At 36.0% G+C, this 16,600-nt stretch overlaps 1 protein-coding gene across 4 annotated transcripts in view; it reads left to right on the top strand.

Moving 5' to 3' along the window:
- Positions 1 to 16,600, top strand: part of NPRL3_1 (Nitrogen permease regulator-like 3) — a gene marked incomplete at its 3' end in the record, with an annotated part of 49,925 nt that overhangs the window by 5,495 nt on the left and 27,830 nt on the right. Inside the window, exons 8-12 of one of the 4 annotated variants that reach the window (XM_051208901.1) lie at positions 4,703 to 7,832; positions 8,267 to 8,381; positions 12,329 to 12,715; positions 13,401 to 13,613; positions 15,115 to 15,612. In XM_051208901.1, the coding sequence (XP_051074308.1) occupies positions 12,347 to 12,715; positions 13,401 to 13,613; positions 15,115 to 15,612 (1,080 nt within the window). In that variant the 5' untranslated portion in view covers positions 4,703 to 7,832; positions 8,267 to 8,381; positions 12,329 to 12,346. Of the gene's footprint in view, positions 1 to 982; positions 8,382 to 12,328; positions 12,716 to 13,400; positions 14,653 to 15,114; positions 15,613 to 16,600 lie in introns of those variants that run through there. The other 3 variants (XM_051208902.1, XM_012941410.3, XM_051208900.1) reach the window with 3 other exon arrangements.

The following is a 16,600-nucleotide window of genomic DNA, read 5'->3' as shown; positions in this document are numbered from 1 at the left end:
TTGCAAGTAAGTATCGAACCGAGCTGGCTTCTAGGCTAGCTACCATCCCACCGAAAAGTATAGATGAGCGTTGGTTGCAACTTCATGACGCCATGAAAATGTCGAGTAAGACCGCTTGCGGCTTCGCGAAACGTCCCGCTTATAAGCACTGGGTTTCTGCAGGTTCCTTACAACTCATTGAAGCCCGTCGGTCTACTCCGGGTGGCCGTGAATATGACCGCAAACGAAGAATGTTGCGTAAGGACCGAGAAGCCTGGTGGTCGAAGCGTGCTAATGAGCTGGAAGCAGCAGCTGCATCTGGTAATTACCGGAAGCTCTTCCAACTCATCCAAGCCACTGGCAGCAAGAAGTCTGGTGTGAGCGAAACAATCTGCGAGGATGATGGGATGCCAATCACTAACATCCATCGACGTCTTGGACAATGGACAGAATTTTTCGAAGGGCAGTTCAACTGGCCTGCTGCTCCGGCAGCATCGGTCAGACTGTCCTGCCCTCCATGGCCGGTGACGACTGATCCACCAAATGAGGCGGAAGTCCGCAAGGAACTCCAACTCTTGAAGCGTTACAAATCACCTGGCCCAGATGACTTACCTCCGGCTCTTTTTAAAGATGGTGGTGAATTTTTGACTAAGGAATTGACGACGTTGTTTACAAAGGTTTGGGAACTAGAGAGTGTACCAACGTCATGGAATGAGTCGATAGTTGTCCCTATCTCTAAAAAGGGTTCACGTCGTTCCTGCAACAACTATCGGGGGATAAGTCTACTTCCGATTGCGTCCAAGCTATTGGCTTCCGTCATACTTCGTAGGCTGTTCAAAACCCGAGAAAGATTGAGTCGCGAGGAGCAGGCTGGGTTTCGTTCTGGTCGAGGATGTATTGATCATATCTTCACCCTCCGCCAAATGTTAGGACACCGCCATACTTTTCAAAGGCCAACAATCGTAGTGTTTCTTGACATCAGGGCTGCCTTCGATTCGTTGGACAGGACTGTTCTCTGGGATTGTCTATTGAAGAAGGGTGTGCCTGGGAAGTTTATTAACATTCTAACGGCCCTATATACAAACACCTCAGGCAGAGTGAGGGCATACAACCACCTCTCTCCATTGTTCCATTCGAGCAGTGGGGTTAGGCAGGGTTGCCCAGTCTCACCATTCCTCTTCAACTTTGCCATCGGCGACATTCTGGAAACAGCTCTGATGGATGTAATTAATGGAGGTGTGGATCTGTTGCCTGGGGAAAAACTTCTCGACCTTGAGTATGCGGATGATATTTTCTTACTGTGCGATAATGCCCAAGGCATGCAATCCGCACTTAATCAGTTGGCAGTCAATGTCCGTAGGTATGGCATGTGCTTTGCACCTTCGAAGTGCAAAGTACTTCTACAAGACTGGCAGGATTCCAATCCTGTACTCACCCTAGATGGTGAGCAGATGGACGTAGTCGAGAAGTTGGTGTGTCTGGGTAGCTGCATAAGTGCTGGTGGTGGTGGCGTGAGTGATGAGATCAATTAACGCATAGTGAAAGCCAGAGCGGCTTATGCCAATCTGGGCCACCTTTGGCGCCTTCGTGATGTCCGTCTGGCTGTAAAAGGTTGGATCTACAACACGTTGGTGAGAGTAGTTTTGCTCTATGCTTGTGAAACCTGGCCTTTCCGAATGGAGGATGTTAGGCGACTCCTTGTGTTTGATCATCGTTGTTCTTGACCTTGACCCCCACAATATTGAGAAATATTTAATTTAAACTACAGACACTGCTTAGTTTTTACAAATTGATTCAACAACCACTGTATCCCGGTTTTCATAGAATTCCAAAGCCTCTAAGAGTCGATCTCTTGAACTAGATTTACTTGAATTTGAGGAACCAAGCCCTGATAATTTTCCTATTCCGGGTGATTTTTACCATGCGTCTAGGTTTCTAATCCCTCTACACTATTTAGTTTGGCAATTTTGACCATGCTTATTCAGCCAATTTTAAATAATCAAAATAGTTTCATTACTCAAAATGAGAGAGTGTATTTAGTTGGTAACAGTCGAATGATTACATATTTATTTTTATTCGCAAACTACTCAGTCCCAAATAGTTTATATTGATCCTTAGTAAAAACGGATTTCAAACAATGGTTTAGTTTCTTAAAACTGCGGAAGTCATGACCACTGTAATGACTTCACTTATTAAATCTCTATCTTAATTACCGGTGTAAATATCTAAGTTATTATTAATCATGATTATTTTTACAGCATATTTACGTGTATATTTAACGAAAATAAGTACTGGTATAACTGGCAACCAAAATAAATATATGATGCACAAATAAGGTAATGAGATTATAAAAAGTAAGAGGTAGGATTAGGAGTGTAATTAACAACAAATAAGTCAATAAAAATAAATGAATGAGAGTACTACATAGTCGAAAAAATAATTTCATTGAAAATATAATCAGAAATAATTATTGCGGAGAGTCCCTCTCACATTTGATAAATAATATCAAATAAAACTACAGAAGGATCGTCAATGTCTCATGTTCAGAGACATGTTTGATGACATCTGAAGCCACTGTGTTGCACAATCTTTAGGTTCCTAATCAGAATATTGTCATGAATCGACAAGTGCCAGTCGTACCCAGCTTTCTTTCATATCACAGCGGCATACTATAAACTGATCGCCTCCGCTTTTCCCATCGCTTCCTGGTGTTGGTAAATACTACACCACATGGAGGCCACTGGGACATCTGTAATATGTATCCAAGCCACTAAAGCCGGTGTTTGAAGATAGTGATACCAATTAAGTTATCATCGCTGTCCTTGAACACAACTACATAGATGCATAAACGTTTTAGCTACATCTGATGATTCATTACCAAGTGTGAGTACAGGTACAGAACACTTCTAGTGTTTTAAAAGTAGCTTGCATTTAGATTCAAAATGCATATCATAACCATAGATACTAATTGGCAATCCACCAAGTGCGATTTGCATATATTGTGTATCATCACACCACGGCAACATCACCCGTCTTCTAAAATCCGAAAAATCCTCCTCAGGATAACAGATTTACACCATGACTATTTACTTACATCAGAGTTGTTTCCAGAAGCGTCATTGATCGTAAAGTCGAAAACGAATGATGGAATTCGATAATTCTGTTTAACCACACTGCTTAAGTGGAACGATGGAGGAGGTTGGTTGTACACCCTCACTCTGTTTGAGGTGTTTATGTAAAGAGCCTTTAAGATTTTAGTAAACTCAAATACACCCTTCAACAGAAAATAGTTCTGTTCAACAAATGGAATGAAGTCTCTATATCAGGAAGCATAACAGTTGTTGGCTTGGAATCTAAATTCATTTAAACAGACTCAGTAAATCTTATTTTTTAAGGTAAATTTCAAGGTTAATGTGTACACAGAAACAATAAGGGTCTGTCATGGTCTTTCGACTCATCATTAGTACTTAAGCATGTTTAAAGGCTCTGTTTTGAATGACCAACAGTCCGCATACTTTTTTTTGATTTTGAGACTTATTTTCATATATTACCATACTTGTGTTGATGCACTTTTTTAGTATTAATCCAAGCTTATATCAAATGTTTGTTCTCGGTAATGACCTCCAAAAATATCATTACCAATCCTTATGACTTAGAAAAAATGATAGTGAAAAATAATGATCGTCAATTTCCAGTGGAATTCAACATTATTAAGAATGTGAATAAAATATAGTTCTTGAACTCTATATTATTTATCCAATTATATTTTTGTCTTAAACCAGTCAACTTTGCTTACATTGTCTCGGTTGGCTACTTCTAACGAATACTTATGAGTCAAAGTAATAACGAAGTAAGATAGGGCTTCATAACTCCTCTCTACTATCCTTAACGAATGCTTTTTGATGTGAAGGTAATAATCTTTTGCTTCTTATCTTTGTGTTCAAGATGAAACTATTCCTCCTCATGCAATAATTTTTTGTAAACTATGGTTTAATGTTCACAACCACTGTTCTTTGAAACAAAAGTGACGTTCTTTGTCTTCGTTTATATATTTTTCTAGGACAGATTTATAATGTTCAAAGTTAGTTTTCTGCGGCTTTATTCATATTTATGTATAATGCGAGTCCTAAACTTCAAGTGAACTGGTATCTCCGTACAGAGAGTTTGTTTTTCCACGTATTTCTTTTGGAATATTCCTAAATCAGTGTTTTAATAGTTTGTGCTGTTTATTTGGGTCTTCAGTTTGAGTGATAAGTTATTTTTATCAAGACAGTTGTCAGGAGATAATGTTGAGATTCTAAGATAGTAAATACTTGCACAAAAATACCTGACTTCCACTTGTTGATTCACTGATGATAGCTTTTGGTTAGAGATCGCCGTCATTTATTGAGAATGCACACTAACTTAATATAAAGAGATCAATTAATTATGAAAAGGAACTGCTAAGAATGGATGGAAAGTTTTGAGAATAAAATAATGTTAGGACTATTATACTAAGCTGTACGTTATTATTTTACATCGTATATTTGAAATCTTCCATATATACCACTTTTAAGATATCTAGTGTTGGAATATATACGGTTGATGATTGGTTCCAGTTTGACTTTAATGCAATAGATAAATTTTTGTTTATGAATATAACTCTATTGTGGTTTTAAGTTTCTTTCCTCCATATTATCAATATCATTAGGAAATAATGTTTTTTTTAAATTATCACTTCCAGTGACTTCTGTTATCCAACAAAATTTAACTTCCAATGACCGATGTCGGTTCAAGTTTAATTTATTGGAATGAGAAAGAAATCCTGCCAAGAGGGATTTTTCTTTCTTCCTCTGGATCTGGTGGGGATCGTCTTCTGTTTTGGCAATCGTTCCATGCTAACGATAACAATAAATACAATCCTAAAAAAGGATATTGTACACCCAATGATGACTGCTCATCAGCGGTTGACACTGTTAACAACCAGGAGTCTACGTTATCAAAGTACTGTAAATTATGTCTGAATACAATTGTTGCTTTATTCGTGTATACTTTTCGGATATGCAGAATTAGTATGTCTTTATTCATTGATTGGCTTTTATGTTGGGTACCGTGAATTGAATATTTAGCAGTTTCAGCACAGTATCGAATTATTCCGTTTATAAGAACTATTCATTTTATTTGAAAATAGTTCCGCTCAATAAATTGTGATTTGTTTATTAAGTGCTGAACACTAAGAATCTATCGATTAATTGTTCCAGTTTAACTGTACTTTGTGATCATTCCCAGTGTTTCTAAAAATTAGTTTCGCTTCATGATGACAACTATCTTTACGCATGCTTTTCTCTTGAGGATTGTTAACATTAGGATCGAATTTTCAGTTACAAGCGAGAAAGTATTCCTATTATAATTAGGTTAGAAATAGTTTCCTACTTAATGTCATAAGATGGACCCCTGGTCTAAACGTTAGACGACTCATAGGGTATTTGGCAGTTTGGTCCGGATTTGATGATTCGTATAAATAGTGAATTGGGCAGCCTATGCTCCTCTACGAGGGGTAACAGGCGTAAGTAAGTAAGTAATAAATAGTGAATTAAAGTATATTGTAATGTATTAGGTCCTTTTAAGTTATTTCTTTGTTTAGTAGTAACAAAACGAGACTTCTTTTGTGTTAACCCAAACTGAAGTTCACCTTTCTAATCTATTCCTTTTTATAAGTCATAGATGTTATTTTTTGTTAGTAACAAATAATTTTACAGCTGATCCATGTGTTTTGTGATAGATAGTTTCTTTTTTGTTGTTGTGCATTTATTCGACACTTAGTTTGTATATTTGCGGTATTTCCTCTGTATTCGGTGTCAACTATTCCCAATCGTTTTATAACCAGTTTTTTATGACTTTAATTTCGGCTTTCATGTTTATCTGTTGTGCGTACATAACTGGCCACCTGCTTTGTTTTTGAACTCTGAGTTCCATTTCGATTATGTAAACGCATTCAAATGTAACTTGTAAGTAGTCGGGTGTTTTTGGGAGATAAACCATGTGTTTAGCGTTTGGAAAATTTTCACTTTTAGTACTAATTAAATTTATAAAACATTGATTGCTTCCATATACTAAATGTTTAACTCTGAGAGTAGTTTTTGTTATAACGTAGAGCTGTTCACTTTTCTCTTTCAAACTAACATCTTTCTCTTCTTTGCTGACTATCTTTGAACTTTGTTAACTTCTTCCTTCTGTGGTGTTATGAAATGAGAGCTTTAACTGATTTGTTTTCTGTGAAATTCTATCCTTTCGGTTAATGAGCAAACTCTAAAGTGTAGAATGTAATGTCATCTCTGAAATCCATATTTAATATCGAGTGTCAATGTTTAAAAATTTTTGTACGCAGCAGAAAACTACACTTTGCTTCCATTATTGTCGATCAGTTAGTTCATCAGTCCCTATCTTTTCCGTTTAGTCGGACAGCGCTCAAGTAACTGTCGATTGGAATCCAGCCAAGAAGAGCTTATTTCTCTTTCGAACTTAATGCTGTACCTACACCAGAGGATCCACGGGAATTAGCAGTGGGGTACACAGATGCAAGAAGATTAAATCGCTCTGGTTTTTTATGTTGACAACGTGAGGTCAGATTAATGACCGTACTTGGATCTTGTATGTGCTTTACGGAGACGCATCATATATCGACGACGCGAGATTCTTCAGTTCTTGCTAAGAAAGCCCGTTGTCGTATTTGACACAATGTTCAAACATCAAAAGCTCCAACATGCAGTTTAGAACGTGGTTTCAGGAGACGAGGAATAACATTTCGTGAACTTGAATCATTATCACTGATGGCGTTTGGTGTTAAGGATATATATGGGTTAGTCGTGTAGATGGAAGAATTATTATGAAGTGAGGGAGGGATTTTATCGTCAACAGGATGATTTCAGTTGATGGTAGAGGTATAAGGGTGGTTGTCGCTTCTCGGTTACCAACACTGTGGAAGGATATTTCTTTAGTGATCTTAAAAAGGGGTGGAATTAGCGGTGGCCTTAACGACCTTGAGAATGAGCGCAAAGCCCAAGAAACAACCGCTCAAGGCTGGTCGCACACGGCTCTTATGGAGTTTTTGGTGCGTTAGCTCCTCATTTCACAAGGTGTTACCGCTGAAGACGGAAACCCATAGGATCAGGTGTGACATTTTTGGGCTCGACCTTTTCTAATCCCTTCTTTCCTTTGGGAGAAAATGGCATTGCTTCAGATACTGGTCGTTTGAAAGAAACACCTTCTGCACACCCCTCTACAGTGAGCAGTACGACTTCTTCCTCAATCCTTAAGTTACCACCTTTAGTCTTACCGTTCTCCAGCCGACTCTCCTGGTATGATAGGATTTACAGGAACATGTGTTCCAGTCAATATAGCTCGATTGAGCATGTCTGACGTCCACTTCGAGGTAGCAGCTATGGTTTGGCTCCTAATAATGATTGTTTGAGAAATTAATAAGAATTTTAAATTCGTTGGGAGTACTGAAAAAGCGTTTTCAAAAGAATACATCGGGTAGTGCAATCGACTACTTATAAGTCTTTGAATTTATTGCATTTGCATAGTGCTTAAGTAAATGATACCTTTAAACACCCGAAACCTTGATTTATGCGTAGATTTCGAAACTACGATTGAATGGCAGAAAGTGTAGTGTCTAAGACATTAAACTGTCATGTCACACATAACTAATAATAATAATAATTGTTTGCCAAAGTGATTTTCAAATGATACATCTACCATTTCTCTACATCATGGACTTCTTATTTTTTTCGTTTACCTTTAGATTGAGAACAGTTTACTTAGTTTGTTAGTTCGTTGCATATTTCCCTGAAGTTCACGTCTAATTTCTGACGGTAAATTTAATTTTATGAAAGGTAATATTTACCAGTTTGCTTATTTATTGGTGTAAGCATAACAATGATTTGAAAAATGAATCGAGGCAAGAAGAAAATAGATTGTATAAATATACTTTATTGATAGGTCCGTTCTTAGTTTGAGTAGTCCGTGATTCATCTAAAAATAGATTTTTTTGTACCTTAGAACTACACTTGACATAATGGAAACTCTTGCACGTAATAAAACTTCCTGATTTGTTCGTCCTAATTACCATTCATGTGTGTATTTTTAATAATCTTTCTTATTTCATTTGTTTAACTGACGACAGTCGTCTAATCTCCATTTATAGTCATATAGAAATTACTGTATTTCACTAATTTTCTATGACCGTAAATATTCTGTTTTTTTTTGCTGTCATGAAATTGTTTCTCTACGATGGATATTTCTTCAGGGGTCCTACATCTGTTGGTAGTTCAACCATAGAGGCAATCACTCCTAGTCCTAGATTAAAAAATACGGGCCATATTCGAGGTCATAAAAATAGTGAAAACCCATTCGCACTCAGTGTAAGTACTATCATCCTCTTTCAATTTTGCGTACTATATATTAAATAATAAACTTTATAGGTTATTTGATAATTAACTGAGGTTATTTTTATTGATTGAAACGATAGAAAGTGCCTTTGGTTGCTGACACAATACTTCTGGATTTACATTGATGCTTGATTACTATGATTACAATTGATCTTTATTGTCTCAGGCTTTTATACGTTACACTAAATAAATACAGTATTCTATTGATAAAAAATGTACGTTTATATGCAGTAGATATATAATGTAAATTAATTAAAAATATAACAATTTACAAAAAGGGTAATGACAAGAAGCTGTATTCAAACTCTAAACGTGCTAATAGAGTTCATTATAACATTATAAAGTTGTATGTACTAGTGCATATTTTTAAAATTATAAATTGATTATTTCAGATTAGCGGTATTCAATATCAACTTGTTTCAACATGACTATCTGTAATAAATGCAGGATTTTAATTATATTTATATTTTTTCACTGACTGAAAGTTCAGCTACCATATCCATACTATTTTTATAATTACCTGTATTTGTAAATACAGTTGGTATATTATCATAGTCTTTGATAGGGCTTCCCGTACTAAATTTCTTCCCATTCAGCCTAGTCATGAGTTAGGAAAATCAATTCAAAGGTGGGTCAGCCAATCATATGTAACGTTGAGCCTGGCACATATGAGCACCGGTTCAAGTTGCCACATCCCATTATCACAGTGAGATGCAATGTTCTTTCCAATCTGTTGGTACTTGTTCCTCATCCCAAATCTTATTGAAGAGGATGTGGAGTATCCTTGCAGTTGCCGCTACGTCTGCTTTTAGTGCCTCTGCTGGAATGTTGTCTGATCCTGCTGCTTTGCCACTCTTGATTTGTCCGATGGCCATGCTGGTTTCTTCAATTGTTGGTGGGCCAACATTGATTGGGAGGGCCGTGGATGCTGCTTCGATGTTGAGTGGGGTTGGTCGACTCAAGAGTTCTTTGAAGTGTTCTACCCACCTGTTTCGCTGTTCTTCAATGTTGGTGATTACCTTGCCTTCCTTGCTTTTCACTGGTCGTTCTGCTTTGCGGCGATTTCCAGAGAGTTTCTTTGTTATGTCATACAGTTGTCTCATGTTTCCTTCTCTTGCAGCCTTTTCCGCCGTCGTTGCTAAATCTTCCGCATATTTACGTTTGTCGGTTCTGATGCTTCTCTTCACTTTTTTGTTTACTTCTGTGTATTCAGCTTGTGTCTTGGCTTTTTCTGCTCTTGTTCGACTGGTTTTGATTGCTACATTCTTGTTCCTCCGTTCTTGAATCTTATCCAGTGTATCAACAGTGATCCATTCCTTGTGATGGTGCTTCTTGTGGCCCAGGACCTCATGACATGTTGAAGTGATTGCCTCTTTGATCCCCTTCCAGTTGCTCTCCGCAGTAGTTCCTTCTCCATTGAGTAGATCATGAAAGGCCTGGAACTTGTTGCTGAGGACTATCCTGCATTTGTTGAGTTTGTCAGTATCCCGAAGAAAGGCCGTATTGGTTCTCACATCCTCCATCGTCCTCCTGAACGTTTTGTTGATGCAGATATGGTCGATTCGGTTTTGTGTAGTGTGATCCGGTGAAGTCCATGTGATTTTGTGAATGCGTTTATGTGGGAATATAGTGCCACCTACGACCGGTTTATTGAAGGCACATGGGTTTGCAAATCTCTTACCATTTTCGTTCCTTTCTCCCAGTCTGTGTCGTCCCATGCTGTCTTCATATCCGATGTTGTTCATTCCAACCTCGGTATTTAGGTCTCCCATCAGAATGGTCAAGTCCTTTGTTGGGCACTTCTTGACGATTGACTGCAGCCTATTGTAGAATTGATCTTTAGTGTTTTCATTGTAGCCGTTGGTAGGCGCATAGCATTGGATGACGTTGATTGTCATGCCCTCTTTCTTTGTTTTGAAGGAGGCTTTGATTATCCTTGGTCCATGAGATCCCCACCCTATAAGTGTATTTTGTGCTTGTTTGGACAGCATCACTGCAACTCCTTGTGTATGTGGGGCATTTTCTTCATCATGGCCGGAGTATAGCAGAAGCTCCCCTGAAGTTAGTCGTTGTTGTCCAACTTTCGTCCAATGTGTTTCACTGATCCCAGGCACCTCTAGGTTGTATCTCCTCATTTCTGCAGCAATTTGGAAGGCTCTACCGGTGTCCCACATTGTACGAACATTCCATGTACCTAAATAAATGGTTACTCTGGTTGTCAGAAGGGGCATCGACCTCGTAACTTCCGAAGGAATTCGGCTTTCATTATGAGGCGTCATAGTTCTTCTAAATGAAGACCTTCTGACTCCCAGGGCAGAGTTTAAAAGGTTCAAATAATTTTTCTGGTTAGTGTTTTTTAGCGAGTTAGTTTTCCACGGGATGGAATCGCTAATTTCATGCCTAACCCTCCTCCTTTATCCGGGCTTGGGACTGGTAGAAGCCCCCGGAGGGACTCCAGGCGGAGTTAGAGTAGCAGAGTTAGTAATAGTTATAATGATAATAATAAAAGTTAAGCATATAAGGTATTGTGATGGTGGAGAAGATTTGTAGCTCAGGTGGATGATTTTGATGGGATTTTGTTCTCTGAGCTGGATGGTTTGGTCGTGGAGCTTTCACCGTTCTTCTGAACGACATCATCAGCACAAGCTTCAGATAGAAGTGAAGCTTTCGAATTTCTCCATATGTGTTTCATAGCTTGTTCTGTGCACCTCGATGTTGATTGGTTCTTATTGACCTTAAATTTGTCATTGCTTACTTCTTTGTTTTGGTTGTGTCTCCCGTTGGTTTGATTTTTGTTCGTATATTTGTGCATGATTTTCCTGATTGGTTGGTAAATTGGATTGATTTCAATATGCTTGTTGATTGCTGATTGACCTGAGTGCCAGGCTTCTACAAATTCTCCGGTGTTTTTGGAGTTTCCTCTGTGCAAGATTTCCACATTTTTCCAATCGAATGAGTGTCCGCAGTTGTCCACGTGTATTGATATAAGTGAGGAGATATCATGGCGTTTGACTGCGAATTGATTTTCGTGTAGGCGGCGTTCGCTTTGTCCGATGTAGTGTTTTTCGCAGTTGGCACAATTTATTTTGTAGATGATATTTGATTTGTTTTCCTCTGTTATTTCATCCTTTGGTTTGCATAGGATTGATTGTAATGATTTTGTCGGTTTGTGTGCCACACCTATCCCGAAGGTTTTCAGCAGTCTTGTTGCGGTTTCTGATATGCCTTTTATGTATGGTAGAGCGATCCTTTTGTTGATTTCTCTGCTTGACTTGAATTCTGATGCTGCGTGCGGTTGTTATTTTTTGATGAATTTTATTGGGTAGCCGTTCTTTTGAAATACGTCCTCAAGTGTATAGGAAACCGACCCATACAGATCAAATCCTCAACTACAATAGCAACAACCTAAGAGCTCACAAAATCAACTGCGTACACATTTTGTTCAAGAGGGTGAGGACACACTGCAGCACGTAATGCACGTCTTAACTGTCTCAGTTGACGCAAATTCACTACCTCATCATTCGATTTGTTAAACGATGAATCGTGGGGGAGAACATATCAGTACCAGACGTGCATGTTCTCAAAGTTAGTCAAGTAATGTTATGTCTGGGAAACGGTCAAATTGATTTTTGTTTCATTTCTTGCGCGAAATTCCTCGTATCACAGTTAATTTTGTTTTAAACGTAATTCAAAGTAGTCTTATACTAGACTGCATTGTTTAGGCTATCTGTCTGTTTATCTCTTTTCAGCAAATGGATCATCTAACGAACCTATTTATTTGAATTTACACACATGTTTAACTTTCAGTAGTGCTCACTTTTAACTATTTGATAGTATACTAACACTTGATTTGTCAATAAAGAGGCATGGTTTTGTGAATTTTAAATTAGTATCTATATCTGTATTTATTATTGTCCTAGTTAATCTCTGAACGCACCATGTTTTTCAATGAAAGTAGTTTCGGGAATGGTCCTATCACTGCTGGGCTGAATCAGAATTTTATGGGCTCAGCAGATCGTACGTTAAATAATTGTCCAACGATTTGTTCAAATATCAACTCTAGTTTGTGTACTACGAGTTCATTATCTCCGAGTAATCCAGTTGGGGGTGTAACTACAAATTTGTCCAATCCTAATATAGTTCTTGGAAGTCTGTATTCTACTGATCCATCATTGCAGGTTCCTTCTACTGAATCCCCTTTAATTGGAAATTTAGGGATTTCAAATATAGAAGGTATTCCAGCCAATGTATTACTTAGTCTTTTACATCAACAAACTCAAGCTCTTCAACGTAAAATCTACATCAAGGTAATTTTAGCACATTATGATTACTATAGTATTATAGGAATATGTTATGTTTAAAAACTTAAGGATATAATATTTTACCACATATGCATTATTAATTTGTTTTTCGGCTTATTTTGTAAATTAGGAAGCTAATCAAACTAAACATATACACACAACTATATTACATGAGTAATTATTTGAAAAACTATTTTTCATGGGGCGAGAAATTGTCTGACTTGTAGGATAAGCAATGAATAACTAGCAATATGGAAAGGTATTGAAATTTTAATCAAACTAAGAATGAAAGGTGGACCCAAAGTTCTGACAAGTCCCAAAATAAGATGAAATATCTATTTAGCATTATTTGATTTTCAGTGACTTTTCAACTGTTTCAAGTTCTTGAAAAATCCAAAAATCATATCAAATTAATAAAGAGCATCGGACGATGTGGATACATACACCTGTAAAGCTAAGTATGAATTGTTCCCACTACATTTTGTAAGAAAAAGAATAAATTCTTGTATGAACATTTCTTGACTACCTGATTTGAAGATAGATCAGCAAACGACACTGTAAACAAGTCGGGATTTAAAAAACTTGTTTTCGTTACTGTAGTTTTCTCTTTTTTTCTGTAAAAATTACTATTTCTCTGGACAGTTTCTCTCATTTATTTGTAAATATTTCCTGGTTTGTATAATTTTCAAAGTTAGACCACAATATATTTATTGGAGCTGCATTTAATTTATCCCCGTCTGATATTGAAACCATTGGACTTATTGAAGATACTGAAGATTGTAATACCAAAAGTTGTGATAACGAGTTATCACGGACAACTATGATTAGTTTCACTGTTGGTTTTTTGATGGATTCGTCTGCACCTCCATCTGTATTGTCTTATCTTACTGAATTATCCAGATTGGTGAGTGACTGTTGTTGGTTGTATTTGCCGTCTAATCATTTTATTCACTAAGCTTTTTGTACTATTATTTAATGATTAAAATTTTTAAGATTTATATTACTCTCTAACAATAAACAACGATAACTCATTCAAGCGTTGAACTTAATAATTTAATTGTGGATCGACATCACATAGAGAGTCAAAAATTAGAAAGAACTGGATAGCTGTTTTGCTTTAGTCTCTAACTTCTCAACGATATATATTCACGAACCTACTTAACGTTGTACTTAGGACCTTCAAATCTTCATGTCGGTATTATACCCTCGGAGCACTAAATCACAATTTAGTGGTTTTCCTCCTTAATGCCAGATGGTTTATGGTGTAGCGTGATAGTCATCCAACGGGATTGTTAATAACTGTTTCATTCTTGATATGATTAAGCCCCACAGATCATAGGTTCTTACTGAGACTGTGTAGTTTTTCCCCAACTGGTCGCTTGTGTTTGTATGGTTATTATCTGCATAGACGCCTTTTTGAGTCTAACTGAATTTAAAGATGTTTTTCACCATGAACCAATGTACATTTATGTATTTATCATATTAACCACTGAATTTCATGATCTGATGTGCATGGTTGATATCTTAAATATCGATCTTCTTTTTGTGTCTCAGTTTATAACTGTTAGTGCAGAATCTGACACCGTAATGCTCCATCTTTTATTTCATTCCTAAGTATTTATACAAATGGCGTAGAACCATTTAAAGTTAACTGCATGTTTAATAAACAGATTGTATTTAATTCGATGTTACTTCAATTTAAAAATAATACTATTTACAAACTAAACCAGCTAGATAATTATCAAAAAACAAAAATCATTAGACAACTGTTTTGTTCTCATGAAGAATGTAAACTATCGCTCTCTTATAAAGACTATTGTCATTCAATTCTAGTCTTGTAGAAAAATACATCGAGACTTTACTGAAATAGCTGGTATGCTATAAACAAAACACATACGTGTCCATTATCTTTATTATAACAAAAAATAATCACCATATGACCGTCAAGATGTTTATAAATTCTAGTTAGCCAATTAGTTTTTCTGCTAATTGGTTCAAGCAATATTTTAATAATCTAATGACTTTAAGTTCTAACCTAATTATAAAATGGTGTTTCCCTGAAAATTAAGTTTATAGATTTTAGTGTAAATGAACTATCCAATAATTCAATTTACCTCCAAGAAGTCTGGTAATTATGTTTTAGAACAATAACAATAACCTTCATTTTATATTGAATCAGTACAATATATCCATTAAGACAATAAATAAAAAAGTTTGGTTCAGCCGAAAAGAGAACTCTTAACTGAACCAAACTTTCTTATTTATGTTTAATCGACCGGTAGTAAATTAAGTTATTAATTGTTTTGAGAATTTTGATTGGGAAGAATATTTTTTTAAAATACTTATTTTTCTAACAAGATTTAATCCACTAGTGGTTTTGTATTCATTCTCTTAAATCCTCCTAGATCGGTTCTCAAGTAAGACGTGCAGAATTAGTGTTTAATTACCTTAGAGATCAAAGAGATATTATTGTTTCTACTCTAGAGAAATATTCTTATGCTGATACTAATTCATGGTCCGGTAACTTAACAACAGACTACAACACAAATAAATATGGACCAGATAACTTAAACTTTTCCAAGTCATCTCAATTCTTTTCAAATAAACGTTATATCAAAATCGCAGAAAGTTCTAATTCTGATAGAGATACTAATTTTGTTAATTCTGTCATGGATCAAGAATGCAATGAATCTAAGCTACCAAATGCGTTAAATGCAAATCAATCAATCAATGAAAATATATCTGCAAATAACTCTTATAATAATTCTGATGATTTTCATGATAAGATAAATGACGTAACTACAATGAATCCACTTGAAAAATTAGTTCAAATATCATCTTTATGCGCTGAACTAAAAAGCATACTTGATTCAGTTTGTAAAACAGGCCATGTGAACGTTAAAGTAAGTGAATTTTCATTTTCTGCAAGCTTACTTTGATTGTTTGTTCAACCTGGGTTTTCGAAAAAAATTGTACAAAATTGAATCAATATAACAAGTATCCAGACTCATAAAGATGAGGTGTAGGACTTTTTACCAATGTTTACGATAAGTCTTGCTAATTGAACGCTAGATTTGGTCCCTAAGCTCTTCTAGTAACCCTCAGGCTAGATCTATACAGCGACTTAAACACGAGAGATAAGACGCGAAATATGTAAGAAACACTTTACTCCAAAGCTTCGTTCATGTATGGGAAATATAGGGTTTTTATGGTATTTTAGACGTCTTTGGGTTTCCCGAAAATTCAGGAACCCTACTAAACATAGTAGCAGTATAAGTAATCATCCAATCAGAAACCCGACATGTGACTTCTCACTCTCTAGATGTTTCTGGTAAAACTTACTGAACTCTGATTAGATAAGACGCTTCTCAGTGCTTTCAGAGCCTTTCTTAACTTTTATCGAGTTTTTTTTTATCTCCCCAACAGTTTACCAATATACATTCCGTAATATAAACCGTTAATTTGTAAATAAATATTTAATATACTTCTAGACATTAGTCGTCTGGTTTCCTAATTACGGTAAATCAATAATATAATCGTTGTTCACACAAACGTCAAGAAAACAAATACACTTGACAAAGAATGTATTGTATCATTCTTATTATAAAAATTTGAACTAAGTTTATTCTCTTTAGAAAAATAGCAGTTTGAAAATATATTGAGTTTCTATCCTTAATGTCTTATTCTACACTATTTTGGCCGAAATTTAAGAAAAAAATATAGATGATAATGTAAATTTTTTAAAAGCCGAAATATGTATTGATAAAATGAGGTGAAGAAATGAAGAAATAGAATCTCAAGAAGATAATTTTTGGTTAACTGTTTCCTATATTTTTAATAAACATTTACTAAACAGTTAATTTATAGTACAATCCTAGTTCTATTTTTTGG

This window comes from Schistosoma haematobium, chromosome 1, assembly GCF_000699445.3.
Source record: "Schistosoma haematobium chromosome 1, whole genome shotgun sequence".
NCBI lineage: Eukaryota > Metazoa > Platyhelminthes > Trematoda > Strigeidida > Schistosomatidae > Schistosoma > Schistosoma haematobium.
This window is presented reverse-complemented; position numbering and strand designations above follow the sequence as displayed.